The sequence below is a fragment of the Oncorhynchus mykiss genome, chromosome 7 (assembly GCF_013265735.2).
Source record: "Oncorhynchus mykiss isolate Arlee chromosome 7, USDA_OmykA_1.1, whole genome shotgun sequence".
Lineage (NCBI taxonomy): Eukaryota > Metazoa > Chordata > Actinopteri > Salmoniformes > Salmonidae > Oncorhynchus > Oncorhynchus mykiss.
In genome coordinates, this window is record NC_048571.1 from 27,533,177 (window position 1) to 27,555,312 (window position 22,136).

The window sequence follows — 22,136 nt, forward strand, 5'->3', positions numbered from 1 at the left end:
AAATAGTCAGAGTGAGCTGTTCTCTCATTTGTGTCTGGAAGTAGCTAGCCAACATTAGCCAATCTAACTGATTGGGTGCTTGACTGTTGTTGTTAGAACGCTCGGATCAACCCTTACAGAGATGGGTGTAACTAAAGCTTAAGAGGGTGTGGACAATGCTGAATGGGTGAAGACAAAGAAGTGCTTTCCAGTAGGTACCAAAACATTCAAAGGCCATTTTCTCAAAAGTGAGGTTACAAGTTTATCAACTTCCAAAGCAGAATTCCTTTCCCATTGTTCCTCAACTGTAGAGTATGATATACAATTTTGTAGCTCTGAGTCTCTACTTTTATCCTATGTAAAAAACACCATTTCGAATGTTGCTATATAAGACCAAATTGAGCCCATCGGTCACATGTGGCAGGGTGACAACCGGCAGGCCATGTGTGTGGGGTTGTGTGGGCAAGCGGTTTGCTGATTGTGAACAGAGTGCCCAATGGTGGTTGTCGGGTTATGTCATGGGCAGGCATAAACTACGGACAGTGAACACGATTGCACTTTATCAACTGGCAATTTGGATGCACAAAAATACCGCAACGAGATTCTGAGGCCCATTGTGAGGCAATTTATTTTAAGGTATCGGTAACCAACAGATGCATATCTATATTCCCAGTCATGTTAAATCTATAGATTAGGGCCTAATTTATTTATTTAAACTGACTGATTTCCACATATGAACTGTAACTGAGTAAAATTGTCGAAATTTTTGCATGTTCCGTTTATTTTTTATTCAGTATATATTTCTCCTATATATCTGTCACGTTTTGACCTTTATTTCCTTTGTTTTGTCTTTATTTAGTATGGTCAGGGTGTGAGTTGGGGTGGGCAGTCTGTGTGTTTTTCTATGTTGGGATTTTGAGTTCAGCCTAGTATGGTTCTCAATCAGAGGCAGGTGTCGTTAGTTGTCTCTGATTGAGAATCATACTTAGGTATCCTGGGTTTCACTTTTGAGTTGTGGATGTTTGTTTCCGTGTGAGTTTTTGTTGCCACACGGTACTGTTTCATTCATTTTCACAGTTATTGTTTTGTATTTCATAGTGTTCCATTTATGTCTTAAAATAAACGTTATGGACACTCACCACGCTGCGCATTGGTCCTCCGATCCTTCTCGCTACTCCTCCTCAGATGAGGAGGAAGAATGCCGTTACAATATTGCTGCCTTGTTTCATTCTGAAATGATCAAGAATAACTGTTTGATTTTAGACCCTCTAATCCCCATTCCCTGTGACTCTGATTCTGTAGCCTGTCATATTAGTTCAGAATTGAGCAAAAATCTCCATTAATCATTCATCCTGTAAACTCATTGCTTTACCCTGGTTATTTCTAAATAAATCTTCTTTGTTTTATAAAATATCCGTCTCGAAGAATGCATTGCCTTTTCATTTTAAGAACTTAATTGCCTTCAGAATAATACATTAGCCATAGTTATAATTTGTAACTATTTAATAGTTTCTTGCTGACTTCGAGCAAGTGGTGCCCCGTTAATGATTTCATAGTAATAAGTGTACACCCTTGCTTAGATTCTGGTGGGCCGCCTCCTAAATTGCTGCTGTGATCTCCCGCCGCCTAAAAAGCTGCTGTGTGCATGAAAGTACTCTCCTCCCTATCCCCTATAATTCATAGGCCATTTCAATTCTATTACATTGGAATGGCAACCTCTGTTTTTTGGGGCATAATATATATTTATAAAAATTGAAACAGTAGTGGACGTGGATATAAACATTAAGATCAAGGCATGCTTGAAGTTGGCGTTTTTAATTATGTTTATTGAGCATTCTTTTTCTGATAACTATAGTGTTTTCTGCAAGAAAGAGTTGTTTGAGTGTTTTAATGTTTCCGGACAAAACAATACATGAACAGTAATCCTTATAACTAGTGGCTGTCTTCGTGCTTTGTTTTATTTTAGGATTATTAGAATAATCACTTGCCTATATCATTAGTTTCACCCAGGTGAATATATCCCGTCCTCCCTGATTAGGTGCCCAGTCGGCGGTCATGCATGATTCATACTCTAGTCCTTAATCGGTTCAACAATTTTATTGTTTGATTCTATTGCATTGGGACTTGGACAAATCATATTATTCTGATATTGAATCTTGGTGGACATGGTGTTGACCACTATGGTCAATGTTTACTTTAAGGTAGTGCTTTAATTAATGGAGACTATTGAATAAGCCTACCTCCACCACTAAATATAGTGTCCATTATTGATTTATTTGAGTAAGTAATGTTCCAATAAGAAACCTGCATTATCTATAGTTTTCATTGGGGCAAATTCCGACCCAATTTAACCGTGCATAAATGGAACGTATTTCCCCTTTTATGCAGTTCTCTCTATGCGTATTCTGACTCAAGCATGAGAATAGCATGCTATTCACCCATTATTTGTTCGGGGTGGAGATCGAATAAATGAAGGTCTAGCTGAGTTGTGTCCACAGATATGCCCTATTCTGACCTTGATTAAATTTAATCATAATTTCACCACATGTGGGGTGGTATACAGAAGATATCCCTATTATGGCAAGAACAGCTCAAATATCCAAAGATAAAGGACCATCATTACTTTAAGACATGATGGTCAGTCAATACAGAAACTTTCAAGAACGCAATAAAAATCGGGCACCATGATGAAACTTGCTTTCATGAGGACTGCCACAGGAAGGAAGACCTAGAGTTACCTCTGCTGCAGAGGATAAGTTCATTAGAGTTAACTGCACCACAGATTGCAGCCCAAATAAATGCTTCACAGAGTTCAAGTAACAGACACATCAATTGTTTAGGGGAGATTGTGATTCAGTCCTTCATGGTCAAATTACTGCAAAGAAACCACTTCTAAAGCACACCAATAAGAAGAAGAGATTTGATTTGGCCAAGAAACACAATCAATGCGGATTAGACTGGTGGAAAACTGTCCTTCGGTCTGATGAGTCTAAATCTGATGGTCTGATGAGTCCAAATCACTGTGCCTTTGTGAGACGCAGAGTAGTTGAACGGACGATCTCCGCATGTGTAGTTCCCACTGTGAAGCATGGAGGAGGAGATGTGATGGTGTGGGGGTGATTTTCTGGTTACATTATCTGTAATTTATTTAGAATTCAAGGCACACTTAACCAACATGGCTACCACAGCATTCTGCAGCGATATGCCATCCCATCTGGTTTGCGCTTAGTGGGGCTATCATTAGTTTTTCAACAGGACAATGACCCAAAACACACCTCCAGGCTGTGTAAGAGCTATTTGACCAAGGAAAGTGATGGTGTGCTGCATCAGATGACCTGGCCTCCACAATCACCCGACATCAACCCAACTGAGATGGTTTGGGATGAGTTGGATAGCAGAGTGAAGTAAAAGCAGCCAACAAATACTCAGCATATGTGGGTTTCCTTCAAGCCTGTCGGAGAAGCATTCCTCATAAAGCTGGTTGAGAGAATGTCAAGAGTGTGCAAAGCTGTCATCATGGCAAAGGGTGGCTACTTTGAAAAATCTTTAAAAAAAATAGATTTCTTTAACATTTTTTGGTTGCTACATGATTCCATATGTGTTATTTCATATTTTTGATGTATTCACTATTCCACAATGTAAAAATAAAGAAAAACCCTTGAAGTAGGTGTGTCCAAACTTTTGACCGGTATTGTTCATGTAGGTAGAGGTTTTTGGTTACTACATGATTCCATACATGTTATTTCATAGTTTGATGTATTCTCTATTATTATACAATGTAAAAAAATTGTCCAAATAAAGACACCCTGTAATGAGTAGGTGTGTCAAAGTTTTGACTGGTGTTGTACATGTAGGTAGAGGTATTGTGACCTCGCATGTGTAATAAACAGAATAGCGGGGGGGGTAGAAGCTGTTAAAAAGCATTTTGGACCTAAAACTTGGCACTCTGGTTGTAGAGAGAACATTGTATGACTAGGGTGGCTGGAGTCTTTGGCAATTTTTAGGGCCTTCCTCTGACACTGCCTGGTAAAGAAGTCCTGGAAGGCAGGAAGCTTGTCCCCTGTGATGTACTGGGCCGTATGCACTGCCCCCTGTAGTGCCTTGTGGTCGGAGGCTGAGCAGTTGCCATTCCAGGCAGTGATGCAACCAGGATGCTCTCGATGGTGTAGCTTTTTGAGGACCCATGCCAAATCTTTTCAGTCTCCTGAGGGGGAATAGGCTTTGTCGTGCCCTCTTCACGACTGTCTTGACGTGTTTGGACCATTCTAATTGGTTGGTGATGTGGACACCATGGTCTCAACATGGTCCACTACAGCCCCGTCGATAAGAATGGGGGCATGCTCGGTCCTCCTTTTCCTGTAGTCCACAATCATCTCCTTTATCTTGATCATGTTGAGTGAGAGGTTGTTGTCCTGACACCACACTGCCAGGTGTCTGGTCTCCTCCCTATAGGCTGTCTCACTGTTGTCGGTGATCAGGCCTACCACTGTCGTGTCATCGGCAAACTTAATGATGGTGTTGGAGTCAGGAGTGGTGTGTGGCAAAGACGCACTATAGGCGCACTGATGATGGTGCATACTTAATGATGGTGTTGAAGACGGGAAGGGTGTGTTGCGAAGACGCACTATAGGCGCACTGATGATGGTGCAAACTTAATGATGGCGTTGGAGTCGGGAGGGGTGTGTGGCGAAGACGCACTACTACGCACTGACTCCGGACAATTAGTGCGTGCTGTTTGTTTCATTGTGTTAAATGTTTGTCAATGTTTATCAACGCACCTTGAAATATATATTCATCAGTGTTAATCCCAACACATTTCCCTTAATTTCCCCATAAATTTAGAACGTTTGGATATGGAAATGTTGGTAATTCATTGAATATAATATGCATTTATACCATTCTCATTCTCGAAGTGGAAACAACGCTACACATGTGATAAATAACTTTTGATTTATTCAGTTGCATTTATCAGTTTACTGTACATTTCTTTGTTGTCTTTGTTTGTCGAACTTAATGTTGCGTGAACTCATGCATTTTAACATACATTGCATTCGGAATGTTTTCAGACCCTTGACTTTTTCCACATTTTGTTACATTTAAAAATATTTTTTCCCCATCATCAATCTACACACAATAACCCATAATGGCAAAACAAAAACAGGTTTTATACATTTTTGCAAATGTTGCTGGACATGCTGAGAAATGAGTTCGGATTGGTCTGCGAATAGAAGGCTTCTGTCTATTTGAGCTCAGTCTGTGTTGGTAATCCTGTCGAACACATTTTTTTTATGTAGCTGCATAAGTGTTGCTCTCCACTTTCTGGAAGATCGAGTTTTGAAATCAAAAAAGCATAATGAAATTGTTGCCAGAAGGGATGTTTTCATGTTATCCAGGGATAAACAAATCATTGTCCAGAATGTCACATGTGCGCTCTCAACGCTCCGAGAATGAAATGAGATGGGTAGCGCTAAAGCTTAAGAGGGTGTGATCGATGCTGAATGGGTATAGACAAAGAAGAGCTCTCTCATCGAAATACTAAAATGCCATTTTCTCAAAAGTGAGTTTACAGGTTTATAAACTTTCAAAGCCGAATTACTTTCCCATTGTTCCTCAAATGCAGTATATAATATACCATTTTGTAGCTCTGAGTCTCTACCTTCATGAAATGTTTAAAAAATAAAATTGTTGCTACTTTAGACCGAATCCAGGTGGTGAGTGACATTTACATAAGTATTCAGACCCTTTACTCAGTACTTTGTTGAAGCACCTTTGGCAGCGATTACATCCTTTGGTCTTATTGGTTTGACGCTACAAGTGTGGCACACCTGTATTTGGGGAGTTTTCCCCATTCTTCTCTGCAGATCCTCTCACACTCTGTCAGGTTGAATAGGGAACGTCGCTAAACATTTTCAGGTCTCTCCAGAGATATTAAATCTGGTTCATGTCCGGGCTCTGGTTGGGCCACTCAAGGACATTCAGAGATTTGTCCCGAAGCCACTCCTGCATTGTCCCGTTGGAAGGTGAACCTTCATCCCAGTCTGAGGTCCTGAGCGCTTTGGAGCAGGTTTTTATCAAGGATCTCTCTGTACTTTGCTCTAGTCATATTTCCCTCAATCCTGACTAGTCTCCCAATCCCTGCCACTGAAAAACATTCCCACAGCATGATGCTGCCACCTCCACACTTCACCGTAGGTATGGTGCCAGGTTTCCTCCAGATGTGACGCTAGGCATTCAGGCCAAAGAGTTCAATCTTGGTTTCATCAGACCAGAGAATCTTGTTTCTCATGGTCTGAGTCCTTTAGGTACCTTTTAGCAAACTCCAAGCTGGCTGTCGTGCCTTTTTTCTGAGGAAGGGCTTCCGTCTGGGCAATCTACCATAAAGCCTGGATTGGTGGAGTGCTGCAGAGATGGTTGTCCTTCTGGAAGGTTCTGCCATCTCCACAGAGTAACTCTGGAGCACTGTCAGAGTGCCCTTCTCCCCCAATTGCTCAGCATTCCCCCCCCCCCCGTTTCCCCCCCAATTTCGTAGTATCTAATTGGTAGTTACAGCCTTGTCTCATCGTTGCAACTCCCGTACGGACTTGGGTGAGGCGAAGGTTGTGAGCCGTGCGTCCCCCGAAACACAACCCAACCAAGCCGCGCCGCTTCTTGACACAATGCCCAATTAACCCGGAAGCCAGCCGCACCAATGAGTTGAAGGAAACACCGTACTTCTGGTGGCTGTGTCATCGTGCACTGCACCCACAGCTGTAGCTGTATTCCGTCTAGTCACAAATACTATTTCGCTCTCTTTATCTTTAGTCTTTATAAAGTTTGTAATGTGCAAAAGTGCAATGAAATTCTCAAAATAGTGAACTACTATTGTTAACTAAATGTTTCATACATTTTATTTTGTAATGTTGATTGACCGAGTTGGAAAATGTGCTGAGATTGCGGCAGTGCTTTGCTAGCAGCTGCATTAGTGAATGATGGGGAAATGCTAGCTAGCTTTAGCACCACCCTGTGTTAGTACATTGTAACATCCTTATTGTTTTGAGTCTGGAATGGAAAATTTAATTTGAATGGTTTGAATATGAATCTTTTTCAAATCCATCAAATAAAAGTTCAACTGAAAAATATTCTCCCGTCTCCTTATTTCTCTTGGTTAGCCTTTTGTCTGCAAAGGTTGCTACATTGTAACTGCAAAGTAATTTAAAATACCCCTTAATTGCTTGCTCCTGTGTAAGATCATTTTAAATACATGTATATCCTTGTAACAACATTGTAATTACAGAGTTGATTGTTAAAGATTGTTACATTATAAGAACATTTTACTAAAATGGTTAAGCCTAATGTTCTTCTGTCTCCTAATTTCTCCTGGTTAGCCTATTGTCTCCAAAGGTTTTACATTTTACATATAAAGGTTATACCCGACTGGGTTTCACTTTAAATTAAGTTGCTTGCTCCTGGGTAGTTACAAGTAGATCATATGCAACTAAATTGTTCTTAAATCACACTTGATTTGGCATAGCCTTTGAGCCAGGTCATAACATAGAAATAAACTAATTGAAAATGGCCGGTAGTTAATGACAGGATGTGCCTTGTTACAATTGTTGTTACCAGGTTCTAGCATATTTATCAACCCTGGTATTACATGTGGATTCTATAGTAGTGGCACCTTTTAGTTATGACACAGTAATATTTGGTTTTAGTTATTAACGTGGTAATTCACTGGTAAATTTCAAATGTGTAATTACAAAACATTACTTACATAGTGGAACAAGACAATGTGTTATCAGTAGTTTCACTGGTGGAATAACCTTTAGCAAATTAATGTGTAATTACGCATTCCTTGTTCCAACTGTGTAATAACTGATTCCGCAACAACCCTATTCAATCTAATTACAGTACCAGTCAAACGTTTGGACATACGTACTCATTCAAGGGTCTTTCTTTATTTCTACATTGTAGAATAATAGTGAATATATCAAAACTATGAAATAACATGTATGGAATCATGTAGTAACCAAAAAAGTGTTAAACAAATCTAAATATATTTGACATTTTAGATACTTCAAAGTAGCCACCCTTTGCCATGAAGACAACTTTAAACACTTGGCATTCTCTCAACCAGATTCACCTGGAATGCTTTTCCGACAGTCTTGAAGGAGTTCCCACATATGCTGAGAACTTGTTGGCTGCTTTTCTTTCACTCTGCGGTCCAACTCATCCCAAACCAACTCAATTGGGTTGAGGTCAGGTGATTGTGGAAGCCAGGTCATCTGATCCATTACTCCATCACTCACCTTCTTGGTATAATAGCCCTTACACAACCTGGAGGTGTTTTGGGTCATTGCCCTGTTGAAAAATAAATGATGGTCCCACTAAGTGTAAACCAGCTGGGATGGCATATCGCTGAGGTAGCTATGTTGGTTTAAATGTGCCTTGAATTCTAAATAAATCACTGACAGTGTCACCAGCAAAGCACCATTACACCTCCTTCTCCATGCTTCACGGTGTGTGCCACACATGCGGAGATCATCCGTTCAACTACTATGCGTCTCACAAAGACACGGCGGTTGGAACCAAAAATCTAAAATTTGGACTCATCAGACCAAAGGACAGATTTCCACCAGTCTAATGTCCATTGATTGTGTTTATTGGCCAAAGCAGGTCTCTTCTTATTATTGGTGTACTTCAGTTTTGCAGCAATTCGACCACGAAGGCCTGATTCATGCAGTCTCCACTGAACAGTTGATGTTGAGATGTGTCTGTTACTTGAACTCTGTGAAGCATTTATTTGGGCTGCAATGTGAGGTACAGCTAATGAACTTGTCCTCTGCAGCAGAGGTAATTCTGGGTCTTCCTTTCTTGTGGCGGTCCTCATGAGAGCCAGTTTCATTTTAGCTCTTGATGGTTTTTGGGACTGCACTTTCAAATTGACTAACCATCATGTCTTAAAGTAATCATGGACTGTCGTTTCTCTTTGCTTATTTGAGCTGTTCTTGCCATATTATGGACATGGTCTTTTACCAAATGGGGCTATCTTCGTCACAACACAACTGATTGGTTTCGAACGCATTAAGAAGGAAAGAAATGCACAATGCACATCTGTTAATAGAAATGCATTCCAGGTGACTAACTCATGAGACTGGTTGAGAGAATGCCAAGAGTGTGCAAAGCTGTCATCTAGGTAAAAGGTGACTATTGTGAAATAACATATATTGTGATTTGTTTAACACTTTTTTGGTTACTACATTATTCCATACGTGTTATTTCATAGTTTTGATGTCTTCTATTCTACAACGTAGAAAATAGTCCAAATAAACAAACCCTGTAATGAGTAGGTGTGTCAAAACTTTTGACTGGTAATCAAATCAAGTCAATTCATGTATTATTGGTCACACACATGGTTAGCAGATGTTATTGTGAGTGTAGCGTGATTGTTGTGCTTCTAGTTCCGACAGTCCAGCGATATCTAAAAAGTAATCTAACAATTCCACAACAACTACCTAATACATAAAAATCAAAGTAAATTGATGGAATTGAATATGTACATATACATGCATGGATGGGCCATGACCGACCGGCATAGACAAGATGCAATAGATGGTATACAATACAGTATATACATCTGGAATGAGAAGTGCAAGATACTATGTTAACATCATTATTAAAGTGGCATTAATAAAGTGACTAGAGTGTCAAATGATTTCAAGTCTGTATGTAGGCAGCAGCCTCTCTGTTATAGTGACAGCTGTTTAATCTACAGTTTGATTGCCTGAGATAGAAGCTATTTTTCAGTCTCTCGGTCCCAGCTTTGATACAACTGCACTGACCTCACCTTCTGGATGGCAGCGGGGTAAACAGCCAGTGGCTCGGGTGGTTGTTGTCCTAGATGATCTTTTTGGCCTTCCTGTGACATTGGGTGCTGTAGGTGTCCTGGAGGGCAGGCAGTTTTCCCCCGGTGATGCCTTGTTTAGACCGCACCACCCTCTGGAGAGCCCTGCTGTTGTGGGTGGTGCAGTTGTCGTACCAGGCGGTGATACAGCCCGACAGCATGCTCTCATTTGTGCATCTGTAGAAGTTTGTGAGGGCTATAGTTGACAAGCCAAATTTTGTCAGCCTCTTGGGTTGAAGAAGCGCATTTGCAAATTCTTCACCACACTGTCTGTGTGGGTGGACCATTCCACCTGCTACACTGCGGTCCCATCAATGTGGATAGTGGGGTGCTCCCGCTGCTGTTTCCTGAAGTCCACGATCATCTCCATTGTTTTGTTGACGTTGAGTGGGAGGTTGTTACTACTATAGTGTCGTCTGCCAACATAATGATCGAGTTGGAGGCGTGCATGGCCATGCAGTCATCAGCAAACAGGAAGTACAGGAGGGGACTGAGCATGCACCCTTGTGGGCCCTCAGTGTTGAGGATCAGCGAAGTGGAGATGTTGTTTCCTACCTTCAACTCCTGGGGGCGGCCCATCAGGAAGTCTAGGACCCAATCGCACTGGGCGGGTTGAGACCCAGGGCCTCAAGCTTAATGATGAGCTTGGAGGGTACTATGGTGTTGAATGCTGAGCTGTAGTCAATGAACAGCATTCTTACATAGGTATTCCTCTTGTCCAGATGGTTTAGGGCAGTGTACAGTGATGACAGAAGTGAGTGCTACGGGGCGATAGTCATTCAGTTGAGTTACCGTTGCCTTATTGGGTACAGGAACAATGGTGGCACTCTTGAAGCATGTGGAGACAGCAGACTGGGATAGGGAGACTGTGAATATGTCCATAAACATACCAGCCAGCTGGTCTGCGCATGCTCTGAGGACACAGCTTGGGATGTCGTCTGGCCCGGCAGCCTTGCGAGGGTTAACACGTTTAAATGTCTTACTCACTTCGGTCATGGAGAAGTAGAGGGGAAGCCTGTAGTCCTTTGTAGCGGGCCGCGTCAATGGCACTGTATTATCCTCAAAGCAGGCAAAGAAGGTGTTTAGTATGTCTGGATGCAAGACGTCGGTCTCTGTGACGTGGCTGGTTTTCTTTTTGTATTCCGTGATTGCCTGTAGACCCTACCACATATGTCTCATGTCTGGTCCGTTGAATTGTGACTCCACTTTGTCCCTGTACTGACGTTTCGCTTGTTTGATTGCCTTGCGAAGGGAATAAATACACTGTTTGTTTTCAGCCATATTCCCAGTCATCTTTCCATGGTTAAATGCTGTGGTTCGCGTTTTCAGTTTTGAGCGAATGCCGCCATCTATCCACGGTACAAAATCTTCTATGTACTTCCTTACAAACTCACTCACTGAATCAGCGTATAAATCTATATTATTCTCTGAGGGTACCTGGAACATGTGCCATTCCGCGTGATCAAAACAATCTTGAAGCGTGGATTCTGATTGGTCAGGCCAGCGTTGAATGGTCCTTGTCACGGGTACATCCTGTTTGAATTTCTGCCTATAGGAGGGAAGACGCAATATGGAGTTGTGGTCGGATTTGCCGAACAAAGGGCGGGGGATGCATCGCGGAAGTTAGAGTAGCAGTGATCCAGTGTTTTTGCCAGCCCAGGTACTACAATTGATATGCTGATAGAATTTAGGTAGCTTTGTTCTCAAATTTGCTTTGTGAAAATCCCCATCTACAATAAATACAGCCTCCGGATATATGGTTTCCAGTTTGCACATAGTCCAATGGAGTTTCTTGAGGGCTATCGTGGTGTTGGCTTGGAGACGATTTACACCGCAGTGACAATAAAGGACAAGAATTATCTTGGGAGATAATACGGACGGCATTTGTATGTGAGGAATTCTAGGTCCGGTGAACAGAAGGACTTGAGTTCCTGTATGTTGTTACAATTACACCATGAGTCGTTAATCATGAAACATACACCCCCGCCCTTCTTCTTCCCTGAGAGATGTTTATTCCTGTCAACGTGACGCACAAAGAATCCCAGTGGCTTTACTGACTCCGACAGCATGTCCCCATAGAGCCTTGTTTCCATGAAACAGAGTATGTTACAATCCCGGATGTCTCTCTGGAAAGCAACCCTATCCCTATTTTCATCTACCTTGTTATCTAGAGACTGGACATTAGCGAGTAAAATACTCAGAAGCGGTGGGTGGTGTGTGTGCCTCCTGCAGCCACGTCGTTTTGGTGAGACTCTGGAATCAGTTCGAATGCCTTGGGTGGTATGAACAAAGGATCCGCTCTGGGAAATTCGTATTCCTGGTCATAGCACTGGCAAGTTTACGTCGCTCTGATATCCAATAGTTCTTCCCGGCTGTATGTAATAACACTTAAGATTTTCTGGGCAAACAATGTAAGAAATAATACATTAAAAAACGAAATACTACACAGTTTCCTAAGGACTAGAAGCAACTACCCTGTCTGTCGGCGCCATCTTTTATGACTTTTATGACTCCTGTACAGACTAAAGCATATGTATCTACTATGTTGTTAACTCAGTTATTACTGTGTTAATTACATAGTAGTAAGGGCAACTTAATATAAAGTGTTACTTAGATAATTTTCTTGGGCTTGCCTAGAGTGCCAGATTCGCGGGTTTGCATTTTTGGGAGTATTCCATTGGTTCCGATGTGCCAAGAAAGTACAATTTAAGCACAGCTTACTATTTGAACCCAGGTCTCTAGCAAAGTGATGATACAGATCCTGCAGATGCTTAAACATGGGTGGAAATAGAACAAAAGAAGACCTTTCCTCCAAAGTTTAAGTCAAACTTCTACCTGTAGCTAATTGAATTTAGTTGACTTATTGAAGGCAATTCTGTGTGTCTCCTTGAATGTGATCAGTTTGCTGCAGGAACAACAGGAACTGCAAACTGGACTGGAGCGGCAAAAACCACTCAAACTGGATAGTTTTATCTCGATCTCTACATTCAAAGACTAAATCATGGACACACTTACTGACATTGTGGCACAATGTATTGTTGTCTCTACCTTTTTGCACTTTGTGCTGTTGTCTGTGACCAACAATGCTTGTACCATGTTTGTGCTGCTGCCATGTTGTGTTGCTATCATGCTATCTTGTCATGTGTTGCTGCCATGCTGTGTTGTTGTCTTATGTCTCTCTTTAGGAAGTGTTGTTATGTCTCTCTTGACATGATGTGTGTTTTGCAGGAGGTATTTTGCCTTTTGGTAGGCCATCATTGTAAATAAAAAAAATGGTCTTATTAACTAGTTAAATAAAGGTTAAATAAAAAATTCAGACGTGTAAATGAATTTCCTGTAAGAGATTAAAGCGATACTATTGTACTGTATGCTGACTTAAAATGTCATTTGAGCACAGAGCACATAGCTTTACAATCTTCACTTCAAAGGGATAGAGTAGAATTCTATTATCTTTGCATGGAGCGCACGTTGCATATAGTGCTTAGAAAAATATACTGCCAAGTGCTCACTATAAAGCTGGGGTTTCCAAACCTCAAGAGGGTCAAATTGTCTTTCTGTGTGTGTTATTGTGTGTGTGTGTCTGTCTGTCTGACTGTGCATGGAAAAAAAACTATAATAGCCTATGAAATGAATGCCTCTGTGGATGCAGCCTTCTGCTGATCAGAGAAGTGTAGTGCGAAAACAAAGAATGTCTGTGATTGTGAAATAGAGTATGAGTTGTCATGACTCTCGCTCCTGGGTGAGAATCAAAGATAGCCCCCCCCTCCCCCTCCCTCTCTCCCACCAGAGAGGAAGAGGGGGAGTGGGGCCGGTTATATGACTTTAACGACCAGTTGTAAACTTTCTCTCTCTGGACCTGCAGTATGTAGAAGTCCAAAATGATTTGTGTGTAGAGAAAGACTCTTGTTAAAAACTTTAGCATCAAAAGATTTGACAATGGAACATTAGTTTTGAAATCCAAACTTTTGGGAAGGTCAGTGGAGATCCAAACAATAATCATGTCAGATAATTAATTATTCTGTGATCATCATTAAAGACGTTATAACGGAAACACTGTAACTTTAAGAGCTTTCACAATGTATATGTCAGAGTTACATCTAAATGTTGTAAAACATATATGATTCAATATAAAACTATTTGTGAGAAGATTACATTTTGATTTTAGCCTTCTAAATTACATCATTGTTTCTAATGTAAAGTTTTACCCAGTCAGTAATCATGCTGACGTGAGCACAGACATTATGCCAAAAGGATGGCACTCCTTTGAGTGCTTACTAAGGACTCCTAACAAAATTTACATCAGACCAGTACATTTCCGAGACATACAATCGTAAATATATACATTGCAATTGTTTTTCGAATGAGCGGTCGTTCATGTGCAAAGTATTCATTCTCATGAGCATAGCTTCCACATGTATGCACCAGCCTACTCTGCTCTCTTTATCTTGCCCCTCCCTTTCATTATGTAACAAGCCGTCATACTGGGTTAGTCCACTAGGGACTTTTCATTGCATTATGTTACTAATCAACCTGTAATCTATCCTGTGTGTGTTTATGTAATTCTGTATGATTAGTTAGTTAGTTAGTAAATACATAATTCGTGCAGATTTGCAGTCAACAACATTTAGAATGAGACTGATGAGGTAATAATTAATGGATGACTGGTATGATAATGGTATATCCTGACAAATTCTTGAGTTAATTCGGGAAACGATAACTCATTAAACAAACTTTTTCCGTAGTGCCCCAAGTTACAATTGAGTTAATTGTTACATGATTCATTTAATCACTTAATAATTAAACATAGTTAATTGATTTGATAAAATAGATGTCGTCACATTAATGATAGTCACGTCACGACAGAGTGCTAATGGTGGGTCTGGTATTAAAGTTGTGGATGTTTCTAAGGAGGGAGGATTAGTGGGTGGAATATATTGGAGCGAGTCTCAGGTGCTGGGTAATGGCTGCCGGTTTAGTGCAGGTACAGTATGCCTTTATTAATGCTATTCATCTTCACTGCTGACTCCTTGTCTGACTGCAGACCGATTGAGCCACTCCCTCAGTGCAGCTTCATACATATTTATGTAGGCAAACACAGTTTGGGTTGAAGATTTTCACGAAAGGATTTTCACTCAAGTTTGAAACCAATTACAAGGGTGTCCTATGGTATTATAATGCACTTCAGAGGTCTAACACTGAGCAGGACAGAACGACAATGGTGTGATTCCATCAGTGTGAGGCTATTTGTCTGGAATGTAATGTACGTCATGTCTTTACTTAATGATAAGCTAAAGAGGTTTCACCATTTGTCTTCACTTTTTTGGTGGCATACTTGCATCTCTCTGATGTGTCAAGCCTGCTCAAATATAGAGAAGGTGTGTATCACCTGGTAATATTGTATTTGTTTTCATTCAAATATGTTTTCTGCTTAATTGAACTTGCCTTGCTCAATGGAGATAAACGTATAAACTGGCACTCCAGACAGAAAGAAAATAAAACAAGTACTATTTGAACCCAGGTCTGATCACTGTTGATACTGTCATTTTAATCTCTCTCTTATTGACCCCTTCGCCTTCCCTGCATTCCCATAGCGCTCTCCGTCAGCATCTCCACCTTCAGCCTGGTCGCCATTGCGACCGAGAGGTACAGTGCCATCTGCAACCCGCTAAAGTCGCGGGCATGGCAGACTCGTTCCCACGCCTACCGGGTCATCGCTGCCATCTGGGTGTTGTCGTTGGTCATGATGGTGCCCTACCCATTGTTCAGCCACCTCAAGTCCTTCCCCAAACCCGACCGAACTACGGGACACATGTGTCGCCTGGATTGGCCAAGCGGTGGGGTAGAACAGACGTGGTGAGTGAGTTTCTGACTGGAGACCTCTAGTGCAGTGGTCAGAACAGGCTTCTGACTGGTCCCTTAGATAAGTTCCTGACACTAATTGTCAGTTCTCGTGTGGTAGTTTCAAAGTAAGCAGGCATCAATGGAACATAGATTGCCAGTCCCTTGTACAAAAAAGTATCTTGGGTTTGTTTGGTTTGTTTTTATGTTTGATTGCTTATATTGAATATATTTGTTTCAAAATAAAGATTTTCTGATCAGGGAAGCAATGCATTTTATGCTATTTTCAATATATTTCCACTGACATTACATTTGCCCAAAAGTAAAGTCTTCCCTTTTACCCCTGCAAGACTGAACAGAATTGTCATAGCCGGACATTTAGGAGCACCACAGCAACATTATTGCAAAGAAATTATATTTTACGACAGATTAGTTCGCATTGACTCAGGGCTAGGGAAGCAGTTTTAGAAGGTACCCTTCCTGCAGGCTCATCCTGACATGACCCTCAAGCATGACAATGCCACCAGCCATACTGCTCGCTTTGTGCATGATTTCCTGCAAGACAGGAATGTCAGTGTTCTGCCATGGCCAGCGAAGAGCCCGAATCTCAATCCCATTGAGCACATCTGGGACCTGTTGGATCGGAGGGTGAGGGCTATGGCTATTTCCCCCAGAAATGTCTGGGAACTTGCAGGTGCCTTGGTGGAAGAGTGGGGTAACATCTCACAGCAAGAACTGGCAAATCTGGTGCAGTCCATGAGGAGGAGATGCACTGCAGTACTTAATGCAGCTGGAGGCCACACCAGATACTGACTGTTACTTTTGATTTTGACTCTCCCTTTGTTCAGGGACACATTATTCCCTTTCTGTTAGTCGCATGTCTGTGGAACTTGTTCAGTTTATGTCTCAGTTGTTTAATCTCGTTATGTTCATACAAATATTTACACATGTTAAGTTTGCTGAAAATAAACGCAGTTGACAGTGAGAGGACATTTATTTTTTGCTGAGTTTAGTTGTTCACTGATTGTGGCCTGTCAGAACCTCCCACCCCACCCCCAGACTATACTTATTTTTATTTTACACTACAACCGCAAGAGTCCTTTGGGGATATACAGTGTATTCGGAAAGTATTCCGACCTCTTGACCTTTTCCACATTTTGTTACATTACAACCTTATTCTAAAATCTATTAAATAATGTTTCTTCCCCTCATCAATCTACACAAAACCCCATATTAACAAAGCACTGTATGAATGCAAAACCCTCATTTTTTTCAAATCTATAAATAAATAAAAACCATAATTCCATTTACATAAGTTTTCAGACCCATTTCTCAGTATTTTGTTGAAGCACCTTTGGCAGCGATTTCAGCCTCGTCTTTTGGGGAATGATGCTTGGCACACCTGTATGAGGAGTTTCTCCCATTCTTCGCTGGAGATCCTCTCAAGCTCTGATGTTGGATGGGGAGAGTCGCTATGAAGCTAATTTCAGGTCGCTCCAGGGATGTTCGATCGATCGGGTTCAAGTCCGGGCTCTGGTTGTGCCACTCAAGGACATTCCAAGACTTGTCCCGAAGCCACTTCTGCATTGTCTTGGCTGTGTGCTTAGGGTCCCTGTCCTGTTGGAAGGTGAACCGTCACATCTTTCCCTCGATCCTGACTAGACTCCCAATCCCTGCCACTGAAAAACATCCCCACAGCATGATGCTGCCACCCCCATGCTTCAGCGTGGGTATGGTGCCAGGTTTACTTCAGATGTGGCATTCAGGCCAAAGACTTCAATCTTGGTTTCATTAGCCAGAGAATCTTGTTTCTGATGGTCTGAGAGTCCTTTAGGTGCCTTTTGGCAAACTCCAAGTGGGCTGTCATGTGCCTTTTACTGAGGAGTGGCTTCCATCTAGCCACTCTACCATAAAGCCTCATTGGTGGAGTGCTGCAGAGATGGTTGTCCTTCTGGAAGGTTCTCCCATCTCCACAAAGGAACTCTGGAGATCTGTCAGAGTGACCATCGGTTTCTTGGTCACCTCCCTGACCAAGGCCCTACTCCCCGATTATTCAGTTCGGCCAGGTGGCCGAACTTCTTCCATTTCAGAATGATTGAGGCCACTGTGCTCTTGGGGATCTTCAAAGCTGCAGAAATGTTTTGGTATTCTTCCACAGATCTGTGCCTCAACACAATCCTGTCTCGGGGCTCTACAGACAATTCCTTTGATCTCATGACTTGGTTTTTGCTCTAACATAAACTGTCAACTGTGGGACCTTATATAGACAGGTGTGTGCCTTTCCAAATCATGTCCAGTCAATTTAATTTACCACAAGTGGACTCAAGTTGCAGAAACATCTTAAGGATGATGAATGGAAACAGGATGCATCTGAGCTCAATTTTGAGTCTCTGAATATTATTTTTTTATATATATTATGGAGTATTGTGTGTAGATTGATGAGGATTTTTTGTTTTTAATCCATTTAAAAATAAGGCTGTAACCCTAACAACATGTGGAAAAAGGGAAGGGGTCACTCTCTTTACAGTGGCAGGTAAAATAATTGTAATCAGATTTATATTATAATGTGTATTGATATTTAACACAGTAGATGTCATCGACAAGCACACAAAATATAATACCTATCATTTTTAGTTACTACAATATACTTCAGAAAAGATGCTATTGAAACACAACTTGTACTTATTACTTTTGTACTTTGGTGACCTATTTGAGGCTGAGCATCTTGGTGTAATGGCTAAGGTGTTGGACTGACAGCCACAGGGACTGTGGGTCCATTACGGGCTACTCCCCAAATTGGCTATTAAATCAGAGTGTGTAATTATGATTATGCTTACAAATGATGCCAGCCATGAAGAATCCTCAAATAATGTGAAACAGAAATATTAGTGTAGCACCTGTTCCTCGCTCCCTTCCATGTTCCTCTCTGACGATAGAGAATCAGGATCAAAGACTAAACAAAAAGATGAACCGAAACCTCTAACCTCTATTTACTTCCTCTCTGTATGTCCCTGCTTCCTGTCACCTTTTGTCCCCCCACCCCTGATATGTGACCCACTATCAAACAGAGTACTGATGAAAAGCTTTGAGTATCAGAGGCTGCATTAATGAATGAATGAGAGCCTAACCTGCTGCAAAGGCTGATGGGAGATGAAAAAGGAACCATCCATGGAGGATGTTCAGAGGAAAACACCCACGCACCCATTAGAATTTCACACAACACAAAATAAGGGCTTCCTCTCTACTATTTCTCAAAGTGTGTAGAAGGAACAATAGTGGATTTGTACTTTTTTTTGTATACGGCCAAGTTGATAGCATCCGGATGATGTAAAGATAATTGGTAAAATGTTAATGACCACCATAGAAATATTATGCAATTTTAAGTCACTTTTTTCTCTTCCTGTCTGGCTTCCTGTCCCTCTTTTCCTCCCCCTTTCTCTCTCTTTCTTCCCTCTTTCTCTCATTTTCACTCTCTCCTTTCTCCTCAGGTACATGCTGTTGCTTTTAATCTTGTTCTTCATCCCTGGGGTGGTAATGATCGTTGCCTATGGACTCATCTCCAGAGAGCTGTGCCGGGGGATGAAGTTTGAGCTGGACCAAAACAGAGAGAGCAGTGGTGAGACTCCTACACCACATGTATCATCCTGTTGTGGATTTGATTGAACATCTCATTTGTTTCTTACAAATTGAAAGTTACCCAAGTGAAGTTAAGGTTTTGGGTTAGGGATTGGGGTTTTGAAATAGGGTTGTGCTGGATAGAAGCAATGAGAGCAAGGACTAGGTTTAGGGTTTTTTAAAACGGGAAATAATAAGGCTGGGGCCAGGGTAAGGGTTTTGCATTCATACAGTAACTTTTTTTTCATAAGGCCTATTTGTTTGTGGATGCATGTTCCCCACAATGCAGGCTTATGTCATCAACTCTTTGCTTATGCTATTATTAGTCATGTACTCTTTCTTCAACCTACACACATACACTCACCTACACACTTACACCCAATTTAGACCCACTTACAGACTTCCATGTACATTCCACAGCACTAAAGAACGGAGTAAACACCACCGTGACCACCAGCAACAACGACACAGACGATGATGGCTGCTACATCCAGATGCCGAAGAAGCCACCGTCCATGGAGCTGTCTACCCTCACCCCCCCTACTCCGGCCCCTCCCAAACCCAGAGTGTCCACTGAGCACCCTCGAAGCAATAGCTCGGAGGCTAAACTCTTGGCCAAGAAGCGTGTGATCCGCATGCTCATTGTCACTGCCGTCCTCTTCTTCCTCTGCTGGATGCCCCTGTACACGGCCAACACGTGGAAGGCTTTCCACATCAGCTCAGCCCACCGGCTCCTCTCAGGTGCACCCATCTCGTTCATCCACCTGTTGAGCTACACATCGGCGTGCGTTAACCCTGTTATCTATTGTTTTATGAATACACGCTTCCGCAAGGCGTTGCTCACCACCTTTGCCCACTGCCGTCTGCCCTGCTGTCGGCGCCGCCGGGGGAGGCGGGGCGGCAGGGATGATGAGATGACAGTGACAGGGACTATTGGTCCTTCGTCCATGTCCAAGATCAGCTATACCACAGTGAGCACCGCGGGGACCTACTGATTATTTGTGAAGGGGGCTAGGGGTACAGTGTCCACATTAGGACAGCCTCAGTCTCAGCAGGACTTCTTCCTAATATGGACCCTGTATAGGGGGAACACAGGGGGCTGTAGCATTGGGTACACAGGTAGTTGTGACTTAAGGATGGCAACCGACAGAATGCTTGGGCGTTTCTTTGCTTGTTTGCTCCTATCTGATTAGCTGCAGGTGTTTATGCTCTTTGTGGAATACTTTATTGACTGTCAAGTGTCTGGGGTCTACAGTGGGCATCATAAGTATTCAACCCCCTTGGATTTCTTCAGATTTTATTGTGATACATACTGGGATTAAAATTGATTTAATTGACCTCTTTGCCAACGATCTACACAAAACACTCTCACAGAACATTTTTTAAAGATTAATGAAAGTAAAAAAAGTATTCAGCCCCCTGAGTCAACACATGTTACAAACACCTTTGGCAGCGATTACAGCTATGAGTAATCTTGGGTAACTCTCTAAGTGCTTTGTACACCGGGATTGTACAATATTTGCCCATTATTCTTTTCAGAATTCTTCAAGCTCTGTCAAGGTTTTGGGGATCATGACTAGACAGCAATTTAAAGTTTTGCCATACATTTTCACGCAGATTTAAGTCAAAACTGTAACTTGGCCACTCAGGGACATTCACTGTCATCATGGCAAGCAACTCCAGTGTAGATTTGGCCTTGTGTTGTAGGTTATTGTCCCGCTGAAAGGTGAATTCCTCTCCCAGTATCTGGTGTAAAGCAGACTTAAGAAGGTTTTCCTCTTGGATTTTGCCTGTGCTCAGCTCCATCCATTTATTTTCATCTTTGCCAATATCAAGCGTACGTATACCATAATGCAGCCAACACCATCATTGAAAATAAGGCGTCAGTTCGTCAACGATGTGTTGTGTTAGATGTACCCCAAACATAAGGCTTTGCATTTAGGCCAAAAAGTGTATTCCTTTGCCGTGTTTCTTTGCAGTATTACTTTAGTGCCTTGTTGCATACATATGGATGTTTTACTCTATATATGTTGCATTCTTCTTTTCACGCTGTCATTTAGGTCATTATTGTGGAGTCACTACAATGTTGTTGATCCATCCTCAGTTATCTCCCATAACAGCCATTTAACTCTGTAGCTGTTTTAAAATCACCAATGTCCCCATGGTGACATCCTTGAGCAGTTTTCTTCCTGTTATGCAACAGTTCAGAAGGACGACTGTACCTTTGATATTTCTGCGTGGTTTAATACATCATCAACAGCATAATTATTCACTTTTTTGTTTTATTTTATTTATTTAACCAGGCAAGAACAAATTCTTATTTACAATGACGGCCTACCAAAAGGCAAAAGGCCTCCTATGGAGAAAGGGAATTAAAATGAAAAAATGAAAAATAGGACAAAATGCATGTCACGACAAGAGAGACAACACAACACTATATACAGAGAGACCTAAGACAACAACATAGTATGGCAGCAACGCATGGCAACAGAGCATTGTAGCAACACAACATGGTAGCAACACAACATGCAGCAGCACAACATGGTAGCAGCACAAAACATGATACAAACATTATTGGGCACAGACAACAAAGGTCAAGAAGGTAGAGAGAACAAAAAATCACGCAAAGGAGCCACAACTCTCAGTAAGTGTCCATGAATGAGTCTTTCAATGAAGAGATTGAGATAAAACTGTTTGTTGCAGCTTGTTCCAGTCGCAAGCTGCAGCGAACTGAAAAGATGAGCGAACCAGGGATGTGTGTGCTTTGGGGACTTTAACAGAATGTGACCGGCAGAACGGGTGAGAGAAGGACAATGTACCATCT

The 22,136-nt window shown here is 41.8% G+C and overlaps 1 protein-coding gene across 1 annotated transcript in view; it reads left to right on the forward strand.

Annotated features, from left to right (window-relative positions):
- Nucleotides 1-21,579, forward strand: part of LOC110527593 (cholecystokinin receptor-like) — a 48,847-nt gene extending 27,268 nt beyond the window's left edge. Inside the window, exons 3-5 of the mRNA XM_021608978.2 lie at nt 15,451-15,712; nt 19,186-19,313; nt 19,733-21,579. Coding sequence (XP_021464653.2) covers nt 15,451-15,712; nt 19,186-19,313; nt 19,733-20,307 — 965 coding nt within the window. The 3' untranslated portion in view covers nt 20,308-21,579. The remainder of the gene's footprint in view (nt 1-15,450; nt 15,713-19,185; nt 19,314-19,732) is intronic.
- The last annotated feature ends 557 nt before the right edge of the window (nt 21,580-22,136 follow it).